Source organism: Daucus carota, chromosome 9, assembly GCF_001625215.2.
Source record: "Daucus carota subsp. sativus chromosome 9, DH1 v3.0, whole genome shotgun sequence".
Taxonomy (NCBI): Eukaryota; Viridiplantae; Streptophyta; class Magnoliopsida; order Apiales; family Apiaceae; genus Daucus; species Daucus carota.
This window is the reverse complement of record NC_030389.2, coordinates 10,267,041-10,283,142: the sequence shown is the minus strand read 5'-3', so window position 1 is coordinate 10,283,142 and position 16,102 is coordinate 10,267,041. Positions and strand designations below refer to the sequence as shown.

At 36.0% G+C, this 16,102-nt stretch overlaps 4 protein-coding genes across 4 annotated transcripts; 3 read left to right on the top strand and 1 right to left on the bottom strand.

The window, feature by feature from the left end:
• The first annotated feature begins 1,044 nt into the window (after positions 1–1,044).
• LOC108200751 (crocetin glucosyltransferase 3) lies at positions 1,045–2,966 on the top strand. The gene has a single exon (XM_017368998.2). The coding sequence runs from the start codon at positions 1,269–1,271 to the stop codon at positions 2,724–2,726; it is 1,458 nt and encodes a 485-aa protein (XP_017224487.1). The 5' UTR covers positions 1,045–1,268; the 3' UTR covers positions 2,727–2,966.
• Positions 2,967–4,909: 1,943 nt separating this feature from the next.
• LOC108200881 (chlorophyll a-b binding protein, chloroplastic) lies at positions 4,910–5,836 on the top strand. Its single transcript, XM_017369146.2, has one exon. The coding sequence runs from the start codon at positions 5,013–5,015 to the stop codon at positions 5,805–5,807; it is 795 nt and encodes a 264-aa protein (XP_017224635.1). The 5' UTR covers positions 4,910–5,012; the 3' UTR covers positions 5,808–5,836.
• Positions 5,837–7,992: 2,156 nt separating this feature from the next.
• On the top strand, positions 7,993–9,727 carry LOC108200970 (crocetin glucosyltransferase 3). Its single transcript, XM_017369253.2, has one exon. It carries the CDS (start codon positions 8,112–8,114, stop codon positions 9,594–9,596), a length of 1,485 nt encoding a protein of 494 aa, XP_017224742.2. The 5' UTR covers positions 7,993–8,111; the 3' UTR covers positions 9,597–9,727.
• A 1,035-nt stretch (positions 9,728–10,762) lies between these two features.
• Positions 10,763–12,227, bottom strand: LOC108201237 (probable serine/threonine-protein kinase PIX13). Its single transcript, XM_017369529.1, has 5 exons — positions 11,934–12,227; positions 11,723–11,858; positions 11,393–11,529; positions 11,173–11,317; positions 10,763–11,085 (listed from the first exon to the last, which is right to left on the bottom strand). The coding sequence occupies exons 1-5, from the start codon at positions 12,225–12,227 to the stop codon at positions 10,763–10,765; spliced, it is 1,035 nt and encodes a 344-aa protein (XP_017225018.1).
• Between the last annotated feature and the right edge of the window lie 3,875 nt (positions 12,228–16,102).

The window sequence follows — 16,102 nt, the reverse complement described above, 5'->3', positions numbered from 1 at the left end:
CTTCAATCTTCTCAGACAGTGTTCAATCAATGGTAACCAATTAGCTTAACCAGATTTCTCTGTTTTAGCTTGTGTTGAGTTCTCTATCGAAGCTCGCCACAGTTGTCACAGCAAGCTGATGCACCTTCAAATTCTTTACAGCAGTAAGCTGCCTATGTGCCAGTGTATCCCAGTCCACATTGCTCGTACTACTTGTTCCCATTTGCGTTTCTCAGCAAACTAATATGTGGCATCCTCTATTTCTTTTTGATAAATCCTCTTGCAGATCGATTTTGAAGTGTAATTTGGTGCTGCATTATCCTCCGGTTCTTTGGTTTGATTTTTTCTCATGCATCTATGAAACAGTGCAAGATCATAAACAAATTTTATACACAAACAAATTAATTATTATATTTCATATCAAATCTCATAAGATCACAACCTTTGAAACATAAAAATGTTTACTGCAGATGCCTATGCCCCTCTTTTTTACCGTATATATATTTAGTGCCAAACTGCTCCTATTTCATCTTTTCTGATAAAAGCTAGTGTTCCAGTATGCTTAAAGTATTTACAGTATATTGTTTAGATTAAAACAAGTTTTAGTGGGTGTTTGTCGAGCGCTTAAAAGCCCAGCTTTTGGGTTTATAAGTTAGAAGCACTTATTTGTACCGTTTGTGTAATAAGTCAAGAAGCACTTATAAAAAGCTAGGAATGTTAGCTTTTGTTTCAGGACTTCTACTTCTTTCCCAAACACTTTAATCACTTATAAGTCTGCTTCTAACTTTTACTTCATTTTTTTCTTTCCCAAACACTTTAATCACTTATAAGTCTGCTTCTAACTTTTAGTTCATTTTTTTACTTTAAGCAAAAAGCACTTATTTTAAGCTCACCCCAATGACCCTCAGTAAACAAAAAAAACAACTTATTAAAATGTCTCAACATCATATAATGCAAAGATGATGTTACCAGCCAAATAATGCAAGAACAAATGCGTGTAGTATTTCAAACCACAAAATCTTCCAACCAACAAAAAATACAGTACTGTTGTTAAAGACACTTTAGGAAAGGGAGTTGGTCCCAGATTGTTCGATCTGCAACATACAATGTAGCTTTCTCCATTCACATAAAATATCCGAGTTCAACTCTTCCCTGTAGAAAAACATACATAGTTGGATCAATCCTACACAAGTCTTCCACTACTCATCAAAACCAACTGTATCAGCATGATCTTATTCTAGCTTCACTTACATATTAATCATCGATTCATTCATCGTACTCACTCACAAATGGAGAGACTAGGCAACCCTCAAGAACATATAGTTATGATTCCATTTTTAGCACAAGGCCATATAATTCCATTCTGGGAACTAGCCAAAAAACTTCAAGAAAGAGCAAATTTGAGCATAACCCTTGTGAGCACACCTCTCAACATACAAAAACTCAAATCCACACAATCAAACACTTGCAAAATCCATTTAGTTTCACTTCCCTTCAACTCCTCTGACCATAACTTACCCCCAAATGCCGAAACAACAGAAGCCCTTTGCCTTGCCTCAACTGCACTTCAAACCCCATTTCAACAACTCATGTCAAACTTAGCTTCGAAACAAGGCAAACCCCCTCTCTGCATAATCTCTGATGTGTTTATGGGCTGGACTAATCGAGTTGCCAAGTTGTTGCATATCACCAATATTAGCTTTAGTACTTGTGGAGCTTATGGTACTGCTGCTTATCATTCTGTATGGCTAAACCTACCTCATCGATTTGTAAAATCGGATGATGAGGAGTTTGTCTTGCCGGGGTTTCCTGAAACATGTAAAATCACAAGAGCCCATCTTCATAAATATGTGAGAAGTGCTGATGGTAGTGATCAAGGGTCCAAGTTTTTCCAGCCACAGTTATCACTTTCTTTAGGCTCTTTTGGGTGGTTATGTAACACAGTTGAGGAAATTGAGCCATTGGGTGTACAAGTACTTAAGAACTACACTAAACTTCCTATTTGGTGTATTGGACCTCTTCTTCCACCAAGAATGCTTGATAGCTCCTCCAGCAATGAGATTTTTGGCAATAGAGCTGGTAAAGAACCCGGATTATCAGCTGAAACATGTGTACAATGGCTTGATTCTTACCCCGAGAATTCAGTACTTTATATATCTTTTGGTTCACAGAATACAATTAGTCCAGCTCAAATGATGGAGTTGGCTAAAGGCCTAGAAGAAAGTGGGAAACCATTCATATGGGCAATAAGGCCTCCTATGGGTTTCAATCTTACTGAAAAGTTCCGAGATGAATGGCTACCACACAAGTTTGAGGAACGAATGTCGGCCTCCAAACGTGGACTCTTGATCCACAAATGGGCACCCCAGTTGGACATTTTGTGTCATAAATCAACAGGAGCATTTCTTAGTCATTGTGGATGGAACTCGACCATGGAGAGTTTGAGCCAAGGGGTGCCACTCATTGGTTGGCCATTGGGCGGAGAGCAAGTCTATAATTCTAAGATGATAGAGGAAGAGATGGGAGTAGGAGTAGAGTTGGCAAGAGGATTGGAAAGTTGCATTACAAAGAATGATGTGAAAAGAGTCATCGAGATTGTAATGGAAAATGAGGGAATAAGGAGAAAAGCTAGTGAAATTAGTGAAATGATCAAACAAGGTGCAGGACAAAACAATGGTAAGAAAGGGTCTTCTTTACAAGCAATGGATGATTTTGTTTCTGCCCTTCTTGCATATTCAAGAACATAAGTTTAGCGCTTCTCAAGCAGCCAGGACTTGCATAATGATATAAACTGGCATTATTTTCTAGCGGTTCTTGCATTTTATAACTTCATTCTTCTTGCACTACATTCTAATGCACACAAATGTTAGTTTTCTAATGCTGCTGCTTTTATAGTTTGTTCTTTATGTTGTTAATGTCGTTTATTATCACGCATCAATCTCTCCTGAGATAATTTATACAGAGATGCTTAAATGCTTTTTGATGAATTCAAATGTTGTCGAGTTCTTGATATATTAGGACATAATTGATTAGCCTGGATATTTCTCAAACTAAAATATATGGAAAAATAGCATCAAAGACTACAGAAGCTTTGATGTTGCAGCAGTTGAACTCGAGTTATAATAGATTGTGTTGGGAAATACCTAAGGGATGGAAATTAAAGTTTCATCAAGATGGATTTGATACTTCATTACTTTCTCATGATCGGTGCTTTTGTGGAGGTCCTCTTGATCCCCGAAACCTTAATTTTCTCCGTGCATGAAATGCATAAAGAAATTCCTCTGTAATTCCCTTTTCATGTGAAATCTTTTCTGCAAAGAAATGATCAAAGCTAGACTGAAAGAATAAGATAGGATTCAGGGATTGCCTAATTAACACCTTCTTCACTAAAATACTAATTGCATCCGTCTAATACTTCACGGTAGCCAGAGCTGATACTTCCAACTCTGTTTCTATACCTGTTTCTATATCTGCTTAACGCTAATGAAGATGGAAATCTTTGAATTATATAACTGAAGATGAGTGTTCTTCAGTTGACTGGATACTTGTGGATAACGCAAAAGGTGGCAGGCAAGATCTTTATTTGTTAATTGTTACAACAATTAATGAGCTTCATTCTGGTGTATACTACTCAATTATCTTCTTTAGCTTAAACATATTTTGCCGGTTGTTCCCTAAAAGAAGAGGGGCAAGTCCCCAAAATTGAAGATATTAATTTTTGGATTAATTTTGATATGGTTAAGGAACACAAATGTGAGAATATGCAACTATAGTAGTGTATTTTTCGATTAGACCTTTTTATTCTTGTCATTCTTGGCTAAGATGATGTTTCAGTGTCATTCTTGTCAACTGTAATCCTCAGAAATGATCTGGTTTCTTTTACCTCTTACACATTCTCGAGTTTTCTCTCCTTAACAAGTTCAGAAGCAATCGTAAGTGGAAAATACATCAGTTTTATGTCAATGCTAGAGCATCAGAATCTCAAAGAACACTTGATCCCTTCAAAATCTCCTCTTTGAATTGTATATTTCCCAACCCCGCGTCCCATGAAGGTCCCCTCTGTATTCAACCCGCCAAAAGAAATTAAAAAACACAATTACGTCCTAATTATAGGACCATAGATCAATGTAGCAGATTATGTGATACAGGGTTAAGTTTACAAATGATTGTGATGATGGGTTTTTTATACTGATGTTAAAATATATGACAGTGTAGAGGTTAAGGAATGAATGAGGGAACAAAGAGCCTTTTTGGCTGGTATTTTTACACTTGTTTGAAGCTGCTGTGCATTCAGACTTCATTAGGTAAGAGTTAAGAAAATTAGAATTCAATATACCAGAAATAAACAAAAATTTATGATCTGAAGGAACATCAATCGCTCATTAATGTCTGCCAAGCAAAGCTTATGACTTGTTGTGATCTGAGCTTAAAGAGCCTTGAGCATCCCCAAACTGTCACAGCTCTATGTTAAGAACAAGTACCAACATTCCAAGTGAGCGCAGACTATAATCATTAGGAAATCCGATTCAAATTCTGTTAGCTATGCATTAGTGATGCATACAGGAAGAAGAAGGTTATTTTGTGACTTCAGATTCTACTCTTTTACAGTTTTACTAAGAGATCAGGAAGCAATATTAAATATAGTACTGGATCATTAAATAAATAAGTTAATGTGAACGAATTTGATAGGAGTTTAAAGTACTTTATCAACATAGAAATAATCATGTGGCTATGCCTTGATGAAAATCTCATCTCTACTAAGAATCCTGTCTTATATTTTTGGCCTATATTGGACCTAATAATTCCAAGGCTAGTTTGTGGTATAGAAAAAGCTTATTGGATTTCAAATCACCATCAACCAATGAAGATAAAGATCAAGATACGCAAAGATAATGACCCTGTTAGCTGAACTGGTATAAATATGTTAAATGCAACCCATGAAACTCACAACAATTTGCTCATATTATATCAATTCCCACAGCTTTGAGCTCTTTTTTGTCGTTTGCAGTAGTTTTTGTTTTAAGAAATACTAGATGGCTGCTGCATCAATGGCTCTCTCTTCCCCATCATTCGCAGGGAAGGCTGTTCAAGTAGCTCCATCATCGTCTGAGCTCTTTGGGAATGGCAGAGTTTCCATGAGGAAGACTGTGAAAGCACCAGTCTCCAACAGCCCCTGGTATGGCCCAGACCGTGTCAAGTACTTGGGCCCCTTCTCTGGTGAAGCTCCAGCTTACCTCACTGGTGAATTTCCAGGTGATTACGGATGGGACACTGCTGGACTTTCTGCTGATCCTGAGACCTTCTCCAAGAACCGTGAGCTTGAAGTGATCCACAGCAGATGGGCCATGCTTGGAGCTCTTGGCTGCGTCTTCCCAGAGCTTTTGGCTCGTAATGGTGTCAAATTTGGTGAAGCTGTGTGGTTCAAAGCTGGCTCGCAGATCTTCAGCGAGGGTGGACTTGACTACTTGGGAAACCCTAGCTTGGTACATGCACAGAGCATCTTGGCCATCTGGGCTACTCAAGTTATTCTGATGGGTGCTGTTGAGGGATACCGTGTTGCAGGTGGACCACTCGGTGAGGTCGTTGACCCACTTTACCCTGGTGGAAGTTTTGATCCATTAGGTCTTGCTGAGGATCCAGAGGCATTTGCGGAGCTTAAGGTGAAGGAACTCAAGAATGGAAGACTAGCCATGTTCTCTATGTTTGGTTTCTTTGTACAAGCAATTGTTACAGGAAAGGGCCCATTGGAGAACCTCGCTGATCACCTGGCTGATCCTGTAAACAACAACGCCTGGGCTTTTGCAACTAACTTTGTCCCTGGAAAGTGAGAGAATAGATATTGATTTCATTTTTTTTATTCTTTTGTAAATTTTATTAATGTACTTTATGTTTCCACTGTGCATTCTTATAAACTGAATTTTATAAATGAACTTTACATTGATAAGAATACTGTCTCCATAATTTTTAGTCGAAAATGCGTAGTTTCCCAACAACAATTTCTACATTTGGTGCCAGAGTTTTGATTAGATCTGACAAGAGCAATATTCTCTCCACTTTTGATCTTAGAACCGAATCAAATTTTACAAGCTGTTCTAGTAGATGAAGAAGAAGTGCACTGTAATTTGGTAAAAAGAACTACTTGCACAATATAGATAGACTTTGCTGAACATAGTGTATTAAGAACATTTTTCTGCTTGAAATTCAAAGCTAATAATTCTACTAGAAGGATGCAAACTGCCCGAAAGATCAGTTTTACAGCTAATTAAGATTCTATATGTAGTTCGTCTATTTTGAGAGGCGGCGTTGCTGGTTTTCTACTTTCTTTGATCTGCCATCTTTTGTGATCCCATTCTGTTTTGCCATTCTGCTTATCTTTGAAAGTGAATACAGCACCTCCTCATCCATGTCAGGATGACCGCCTGCCTCTTGGAACATGCATAATAAGGCTAATTTTAACAACTCTTCATTTGTTGTTGAGGATCTCTGGAACTGAGTGTCTGGCAGAAGTGATCATTTGATTACATCTGCGAAAACTTTCTGAACTAGTTGACCTGTCCATTCCCTGAGAAAGTCTGGTTAGATGTTTTCTAGTGAGGAAACTCTATCACTGCCACTCCAAAGCTAAAAACATTTACTTTCATTGTGAATTTCCTACTAAATGCATATACTGATTCTAACAAATCAAAAGCGGGTTTCAGCTAGAAGAGCTTCGCTGAGGAAAACAGGTTTTAGTTAGAGAGAGCTTCTTCGTTATAGAGAGCAGACTTGTAAAATGTAAATAGTGCACATAGAGCTTTCATCTTACAGTTTTGATGGATTTCAAACAATCCCAATCGAATATCCTCGGATTTCATGAATGCAAAAAAAAAAAAATGCTTTAAAATCTCAATCCAATACACCCCTCTTTGTTGCAGAATCTTTTTCATTCCAACAAATGCAAAGTGCATATAATGTGTGTGTATGTGATCAGGTACTTCAAGTATGTTGCTTAAGTTTCTCATTCCTTGTTTAAATCTTTAAGAAATAAGAAGTGATTTATCTTTAGTGATCTGTTTATCTTTCCCAGCATCTCCGAAATTTTTTTTTGTACCAATAACTATAATTCTGGCCAACTGAAAATCACTCACATGGACATCTCACACCCCATCAAACAGAAAGTTGGATAGCTTTAGATCTTCCCAGACAGTGTTCAATGTACTTGATCCACCCCTGAGTCATGAACAATGGTAACCAATTAGCTTCACCAGATTTCTATTGAAGCTCGCCACAGTTGTCACAGCAAGCTTCAAATTCTTTACAGCAGTAAGCTGCCCATGTGCCAGTGTATCCTAGTCCACATTGCTGCTACTACTTGTTCCCAGTTTGCGTTTCTCAGCAAACTAATATGTAGCATCCTCTATTTCTTTTTGATAAATCCTCTTGCAGATCGATTTTGAAGTGTAATTTGGTGCTGCATCATCCTCCAGTTCTCTGGTTTGATTTTTTCTCATGCATCTATGAAACAGTGCAAGATCATAAACAAATTTTATACGCAAATAAGTTAATTATTATATTTCATATGAAATCTAATAAGATCACACAACCTTTAAAACATAAAAATGTTTACTGCAGATTCATATGCCCCTCGGTTTTACCTATATATATATTCAGTGCCAAACTGCTCCTATTTCATCTTTTCTGATAAAAGCTAGTGTTCCAGTATGCTTAAAGTATTTTACAGTATATTGTTCATATTTAAACAAGTTTTGGTAAACAAAAAAAAAAAAAAAAATCTTTTTAGAATGTCTCAACATCAAATAATGCAAAGATGATGTTACCAGCCAAATAATGTAAGACCAAATGCGTGTAGTATTTCAAACCAGAAAATCTTCCACCCAACAAAAATACAATACTGTTGTTCAAAGACACTTTAGGAAGTGGAGTTGGTCCCAGATTGTTCTGCAACATACTATGTAGCTTCCTGCATTCACATAAAATATCCGAGTTCAACTCTTCCCTGTAAAAAAACATACATAGTTGGATCAATCCTACACAACTCTTCCACTACTCATCAAAACCAACTGTATCAGCATGATCTTATTCTAGCTTCACTTACATATAATCATCGATTCATTCATCGGACTCGCTCACAAATGGAGAGAATGGGCAACCCTCAAGAACATATAGTTATGATTCCATTTTTAGCACAAGGCCATATAATTCCGTTCTTGGAACTAGCCAAAAAACTTCAAGAAACAACAAATTTCACCATAACCCTTGTGAGCACACCTCTCAACATACAAAAACTCAAAGCCACACAATCAAGCACTTGCAAAATCCATTTAGTTTCACTTCCCTTCAACCCCTCTGACCATGACTTACCACCAAACGCGGAAACCACAGAAGCCCTTCCTCTATACCAAATAGGAGCCCTTTGCCACGCCTCAACTGCACTTGAAACCCCATTTCAACAACTCATATCAACCTTAACTTTCGAACAAGGCAAACCCCCTCTCTGCATCATCTCTGATGTGTTTATGGGCTGGACTAATCGAGTTGCCAAGTTGCTGGATATCATCAATGTTAGCCTTAGTACTTGTGGAGCTTATGGGACTGCTGCTTTTCATTCTGTATGGCAAAGCCTACCTCAGCGATATGTAAAATCGGATGATGAGGAGTTTGTCTTGCCGGGGTTTCCTGAAACTTGTAAAATTACAAGAGCCCATCTTCATAAACATGTGAGAAATGCTGATGGTAGTGATCGAGGGTCCAAATTTTTTCAGCCACAATTATCACTTTGTTTAGGCTCTTTTGGTTGGTTATGTAACACAGTTGAGGAAATTGAGCCATTGGGTGTACAAGTACTTAAGAATTACACTAAACTTCCTGTTTGGTGTATTGGCCCTCTTCTTCCACCAAGAATGCTGGATAGCTCATCCTGCAGCAATGAGATTTTCGACAAAAGAGCTGGGATAGAACCTGGACTATCACCCGAAACATGTGTACAATGGCTTGATTCTTACCCTGAAAATTCTGTGCTTTACATATCTTTTGGTTCACAGAACACAATTAGTCCTGCTCAAATGATGGAGTTGGCTAAAGGCATAGAAGAAAGTGGGAAACCGTTCATATGGACAGTAAGGCCTCCTATTGGTTTTGATCTTAATGAAAAGTTCCGAGATGAATGGCTACCACACAAGTTTGAGGAACGAATGTCGGCCTCCAAACGTGGACTCTTGATCCACAAATGGGCACCCCAGTTGGACATTTTGTGTCATAAATCAACAGGAGCATTTCTTAGTCATTGCGGATGGAACTCAACAATGGAGAGTTTGAGCCAAGGCGTGCCACTCATTGGTTGGCCATTGGCCGGAGAGCAAGTCTATAATTCTAAGATGATAGAGGAAGAGATGGGTGTGGGAGTAGAGTTGGCAAGAGGATTGGAAAGTTGCATTACAAAGAATGATGTGAAAAGAGTAATCGAGATTGTATTGGAAAATGAGGGAATAAGGAGAAAAGCTGGTGAAATTAGTGAAATGATCAAACAAGGTGCAAGACAAAACAATGGTAAGAAAGGGTCTTCTTTACAAGCACTGGATGATTTTGTTTCTGCCCTTCTTGCATATTCAAGGACATGAGTTTAGCGCTTCTCAAGCAGCCGGGACTTGCATAATGATATAAACTGGCATTATTTTCTGGCGGTTCTTGCATTGTATAACTTCATTGTTCTTGCACTACATTCTAATGCACACAAATGTTAGTTTTCTAATGCTGCTGCTTTTATATCTTGTTCTTAATGTTGTTAATGTCGTTTATTATCACGTATCAATGTCTCCTGAAATAATTTATACAGAGATGCTTAAATGTTTTTTGATGAATTCAAATGTTGTCAAGTTCTTGGTATATCTGAAAATAATTGGTAAGCCTGGATATTTCTTACACTAAAATACATGAAAAAATAGCATCAAAGACTACAGAAGCTTTTATGTTGCAGAGGTTGAACGTGAATTATAAAAGACTGTGTTGGAAGATACCAAAAGGATGGAAATTAAAGTTTCGTCGAGAGGGATATGTATTTCATTACTTTCTCATGATAGGTGCTTTTGTGGAGCTCCTCTTGATCCCCGAAACCTTAATTTTCTCCGAGCATGAAATGCATAAAGAAATTCCTCTGTAATTCCCTTTTCATATGAAATCTTTTCTGCAAAGAAATGATCAAAGCTAGACTGAAAGAATAAGATAGGATTCAGGGATTGCCTAATTAACACCTTCTTCACTAAATTACTAATTGCATCCGTCTAATACTTCACGGTAGCCAGAGCTGATACTTCCAACTCTGTTTCTATACCTGTTTCTCAGCAGATTGTTGAACTACCAATTACCAATGCGTGTCTTACTCTATTGGTCAGAGCTTCTTGCTGTTCGCTGCTGCTTGTTTGCCTGCACGTGAATCTCATAGGCGTTTAAGGTAAGAATAGGAATCGGTAGCATGAACAATTGTTTCAGCATAAGATCAGGAAATGAACCCCCAGGTAGGAGGCTCGGCAGCTATTACCACAGTAACTCAGTAAGAATGACTTGAAAGACGTTAAATTCATAGCAAATATGCCCTGACAGCTTCAATCCTAAATAACCAAAGATTTTTAAGTACTGAAATAGAGTAGACCAACAAAAATAACAGAATCAGTTCTTTATTCAGATTAATTACATAGATCTTCTTTACAACTCGATCTTGTCTACTAGCCAATTGACTGCGTGACAATTCATTAAAAATTTACACAGAGTCCCGCAACAACAATGTCATTCATTGTTCTTGAGAAGCCATATTGATGGCGATAATACGTTCTAAAGCCTGCAATACATCATTTATGGATGGTCGATCTGTCTTGGAGTATTCGAGGCACTTGAGTATAAGTTGTGATGTTTCAAATGCAGCGTTGATCGGATATTGGCCTTGTAAATTAGGATCCATAATTATCTTTAATGTGTCTTTTTTGTGCAGATAGGGTTTTGCCCAGTTAGCTAAATTAAACTGCTGAGAAGGACGAGTCCTATCGAAAACTCGCTGTCCAGTTATCATTTCCAGCAGTACAAGTCCAAAACTATAAACGTCGTGAGAATAATGACCTGTTGAATTCATGAATTATTCATAAATTTACGAACTTTAAATCAATGACTGATGCTCTGGTAGACATGTTGTTAACATCTACATACCGGTAGCAACGTACTCTGGAGGTGCATAGAATAAATCAGGATGATCAGCGATAATCTGATCACCATCAATTCCAACATCAGTTGAAAAGCGGGAATGGCCTTGGAATTTCACCCTTCCAAAATCTGATAACTTCGCATTGAAGTCCTGATGTATACAGAAACAGTTACATAAGTCTGTTCAATAATTATGAAAATTGAAAATATACTCCTCAAGTCCTACCTTATCTAGTAGTATCATGGCGGTTTGGAAAGATCGGTACATGACTTGTTTATTAGTGTAAAGAAAAACGAGGCCCTGAGCTGCTCCAATGGCTATTTTAAGGCGCGTTTTCCATGAAAGATGTCCTGCACCACCATCTGTAATATTTATCATGTCAGTATGATCAGGGCGGATCTAGCACACAAACTTTAGAGGGCCCCAAGCAAATTTTTGGAAAACACCTATATATTTTTAAATTTTGTGGGGGCACTTCTATCCTGTTACAAAATTTAGAATGGTGAAAAAAAAGGTAAAAAAAAATTAAAGTAGCTAGCAAGACGGTTTACTCACTTCTGAACAGGTGATTTTCTAAGCTTCCTTTGTGCATGTACTCGTAAACAAGCAGAAACTGTTTGTCATCCCTGTAATATCCTAAAAGCTTCACGATATGCGGATGACTAAATCTTCCCAAGAATTCTGCTTCTACCTGCATCCACACGGCAATTAGACTACATAGACTCGTGATCTACAAAATATCAGGAAAAGTAAAAAAAATATATACCTGCCATTGCAGGAGGCGTTGGCCTGGGTTGGATTTCCTGACGGCCACAGGAATTCCAACGCCATTCTTAGACGAGGGAGCTAACGTTCCCTCGTCTACCCAACCTTTGTACACCCTTCCCAAACAGTTCTCCCTAAGCATGTTACGAGGATTAAAATTTCCAGTGGCCCTCTTGAGCTGGGCATAAGTATAGATCTTCAAATGCGGAGTCACATTTGTTGCGGTGGGTTCTGCAACATCAGCAGCATGTTCATCTAAGAGAATGTGATCCCGGGAGCTACTAGAGTTGCCCATGTTTTTAGCGATCAAGAAACCGAGCTTAGTGGCGTAACTCAGACTCTCAGAGTGCAAAAACAAGTCACAAAGTATAAAACTAGGTAATACATAATAGTAAATAGTCTGTCTTATAGTTGAGTCTGCAGAGTCATTCTATTTCCCGATTTGTTTAGTGCAGAGAAGTCTCTGCATTGCCATTTTTGTTAATATTCTCCGCGTTAAGGCAGCCGGTGTACACATTGTTCAGAAGTCTAGAAGGCCAAAATTTAGAGGGTGATGGTCCTGAGCAGTCCCTGCTGAGATCATCTTATATAACCTATACAGTGTTTCTAGTTTCTACTCCTGTGAAATTTTCTTTATAACCTGATATATATGAGTAATTAATCATCATCAATATACAGAGCAAGGGAGAAGCGATGGCGTGTAGTTGGCGCCTCGCATAACTCCGTTCTATTTTTCTAATTTTGTGAGATTTTTGAATGAAAAATATTAAAAATAAAAACTACCTACTTTAGCCTCAGATATATTGGAAGCAACTTTCAGAACTGCCTTTTTCAAAATTTGGAATTTTTGGATGAGAAATATCAAAAATAAAAACTTCTTTTTTTAGTTTCGGATATATTGGAAACAAGTTTCAGAATTACCTTTCTTAAAATATCAAAAACAAAATCTACTCACCTTTTTTAGTATCAAAATTATTGGGAAAAAGTCTCAAATTAAGTTTTAATTTTAAAAATATCAAAAATAAAATATCTTTTGTAGTTTCTGATATATCGGAAGAAAGTTTCAAAACTACCTTTTTCAATATATCAAAAATAATAACTACCTACCTGACAAAAAAATAAAAAAAATAATAATAACCACCTACCTTAATAAATATCAAACCAGAATTTAAAACTTTTTTTCAATTATTTTGATACCGAAAAAGGCTTACTTTTCTTCCAAGATTATGACCATATTTTTGGAAAAAGTGTATATCAAAAGCAGAAAATATTTTTGATAAGCCGGTTTTTTTTATAAGCCGGTCTTTTCACAAATCAACCCGCATAAATTGAGGTGAGATATCATAAAATTTAACATAAACATTTTTTTTGCATATTTATATTCTCCATCTAATACAATAATGAGTCACACTATACTTAGATTATTTGAATGACGATAGAGATGATTGGCTAATAAGAGTAGAGTTTGTCGAACGTGGGAGTCGACAAATCCAAATACGGGAGAAGGATATAGTCTTAACATGATATTGATGGATGAAAAGGTCAATAAATTAACTTTTAGTGATATATGTTTGTTGGTTATTGTTTTATAATATTTGTTTTGTTCATCGGACATGTTTATTGTTAATTATTACTCCCTCCGTTTTTATTTACTTTGCTCGTTTGATATGTCGGCACTGTTCATAACATGCGACAAATTACTAATTTACGTCTAACCTATAACACTAAATATAGTCGTGAATGATATTATTGGATTCGTATTCATGAGTACTTTAATACATTGAAGATTTTACATTTAATATTGTTACGAAATTAAAAAAAAATTAACGGTAAAATATGTGTATTGGCAAGCGTGATAAAGACAAACAGGAAAAGTATTAAGAGACGGAGGGAGTAGATGGTTTACTCTGTATACGGAAAAATATTTTTCATGCAACACTTCGAAAATATCTGCTTGCTCGATTCAAGCACATTTTAAGTGAAGGCTGTTTCGGATATATCGGAATCAAGTTTCAGAACTGTCTTTTGAACACAAACATATTAATTTTAACACAAACATATTTTTTTTAGTTCTTCTCTAATTCATCCAATACAATAATGAGTTACATTATGCTAAAATAATTTCATTGTTGCTGAAATTTTTGAACCAAGAGAAGTTTTAGAAATTAAAGCAATCGACAAAGGTACATTCTAATCTATTATAATTTATATACATATAAAATTCCCTTTAATTGCAAGTGTAATATAATATTTTATCATACAAATATTTAGTCATGAATATAATTTGACTATTTAACTGATAATTATATTATTACATGATAGGAAGCATTATATTGCACATACAGTTGATAAACTTCGTTTATATTTGATGAAATGAAAATAAAAATATATATTAAATTAACAAGATGAGGTGAAATCAAGTACAACACATTTTGCATGACGCCACCATATTTGTTGTAAACATGATGTTTTATTATAATATAAATCTTTCCTATGTATTATTGACTCATATAAACATATCAAGATTTAAAATTACATAAAAATATATTTCAATATTTTTAAATCATGAGTTATAATCCAATTTTTCAAACTTTATGTTAATATTAGTTTTAAATTGATATGTTTACATTATAAATTTTATAATCTATTAATTGTTAATATATTTTTAAAGGTCGTTGCAAAGCGCGGATTCTCAATTGGTCTTAACAAGGAGGACTAAAAATTTTGAGAGTTTTTTGACTATTACTCCCTCCGTCCCACCAGGTTCTTTACGTTACTTTTTGGCATGCATTTTAAGACTCCTATAAAGTATACTTACATTATATATTTAATTTTTAAAAAAATTTTGAAAAAAAATTTGACGTTTAAACTTTTATTCAAAAAAAAGAAAAATTAAAAAAAATATTATTGAACTATACTTTATAAGAGCCTCAAAATGCGTGCAAATAGTGAATGTAAACATCCTGATGGGACGGAGGGAGTAAGATTTTGCAAGAAAGTATTATCCATCAATTACCGGATTTATGGGAAAAAACATCATTTTAGTGGAAACTACAAAGCAAACTCTTAACAAGGAAGAATAAAATCTTTCACAAATTTTGACTATCGAGAGATGGCAAGACCGGGACCATCGACCACTTATCAAATACATCGAACCCCAGAAGAATTTTTGCGCACAGAAAGATTGACGAAGAATGCAAGGCATCTCCGTCAGAGAATCTAGCTTTTGAATGCTAAGAGCAAGTGCAATGGCGAGCCCAAGTGCTCTGCCATTCCTGTCTTTTTTTCTTGACACCTAATCAAAAGTTGGCCCCTTGTAAAAGTTGGGCAATACACTCCAACGCAGGTTTGCAGTGTATAACTTGTATAGCTCAGATTATCAGATTTGTAATGTATAAGTTATATAAAATATGAATAAAAGAAAGGAAGTTTGAAAAAGCTGCTCCAGTTGGCCAGCCCAGGAACACGGGCCTGGCCAACTTCTCTCCTCTTCTCCAGCGCTTCAAAAACAAACAGGTCCCTGTGTCTCTCTTCCACATCAGCAGTTGGGCTCTGCATTGGACCTGCTCTTGAGCCTATGGAGTGTGATAGTGTATGTCAACAGGGTGGCAAGGTTCTCATGAAATAATTCTTGACAATAATAGTGTCAAAAAAAGAGTAAAAACATTTTTCAATATTTCTTCTATTTTAAAATAATAAGTATTATGACCTTTTCAACGTAATTTAAATTATAAAAAAATTTAAATTGGTACAAAAAAAATGTTATTTTTATTCAGAATAAAAATTTAATATTTATATTTTCATTTAAAAAAGGAAAATTCGAATATAAAAAGTAAAAATATTTTTTTTCTGCACATTAAATTAAGTGGCACGGATTATTATTGGAGTATCAAGAAATATTTTTACTCAATGTTTTCGATGCTGTTATTCTCGGGGTTATTTCATTACATATACTCTATGTCGTAAAAAATGGGATTCAAATTTAGTCGGTGGATTCAAACTTAATCGGTGACGTCACGAAATAAAGATTAATCAGATATTAATTGAATTGATCGGTTCGGTGAGTTACGGAACATGATTAATCAGTGATTAATCAGAGTTACGGAACATCGATTAATCGTGATTAATCACCAACTTTTAGAACAGAGCATATACCCCATCGTAGCAATC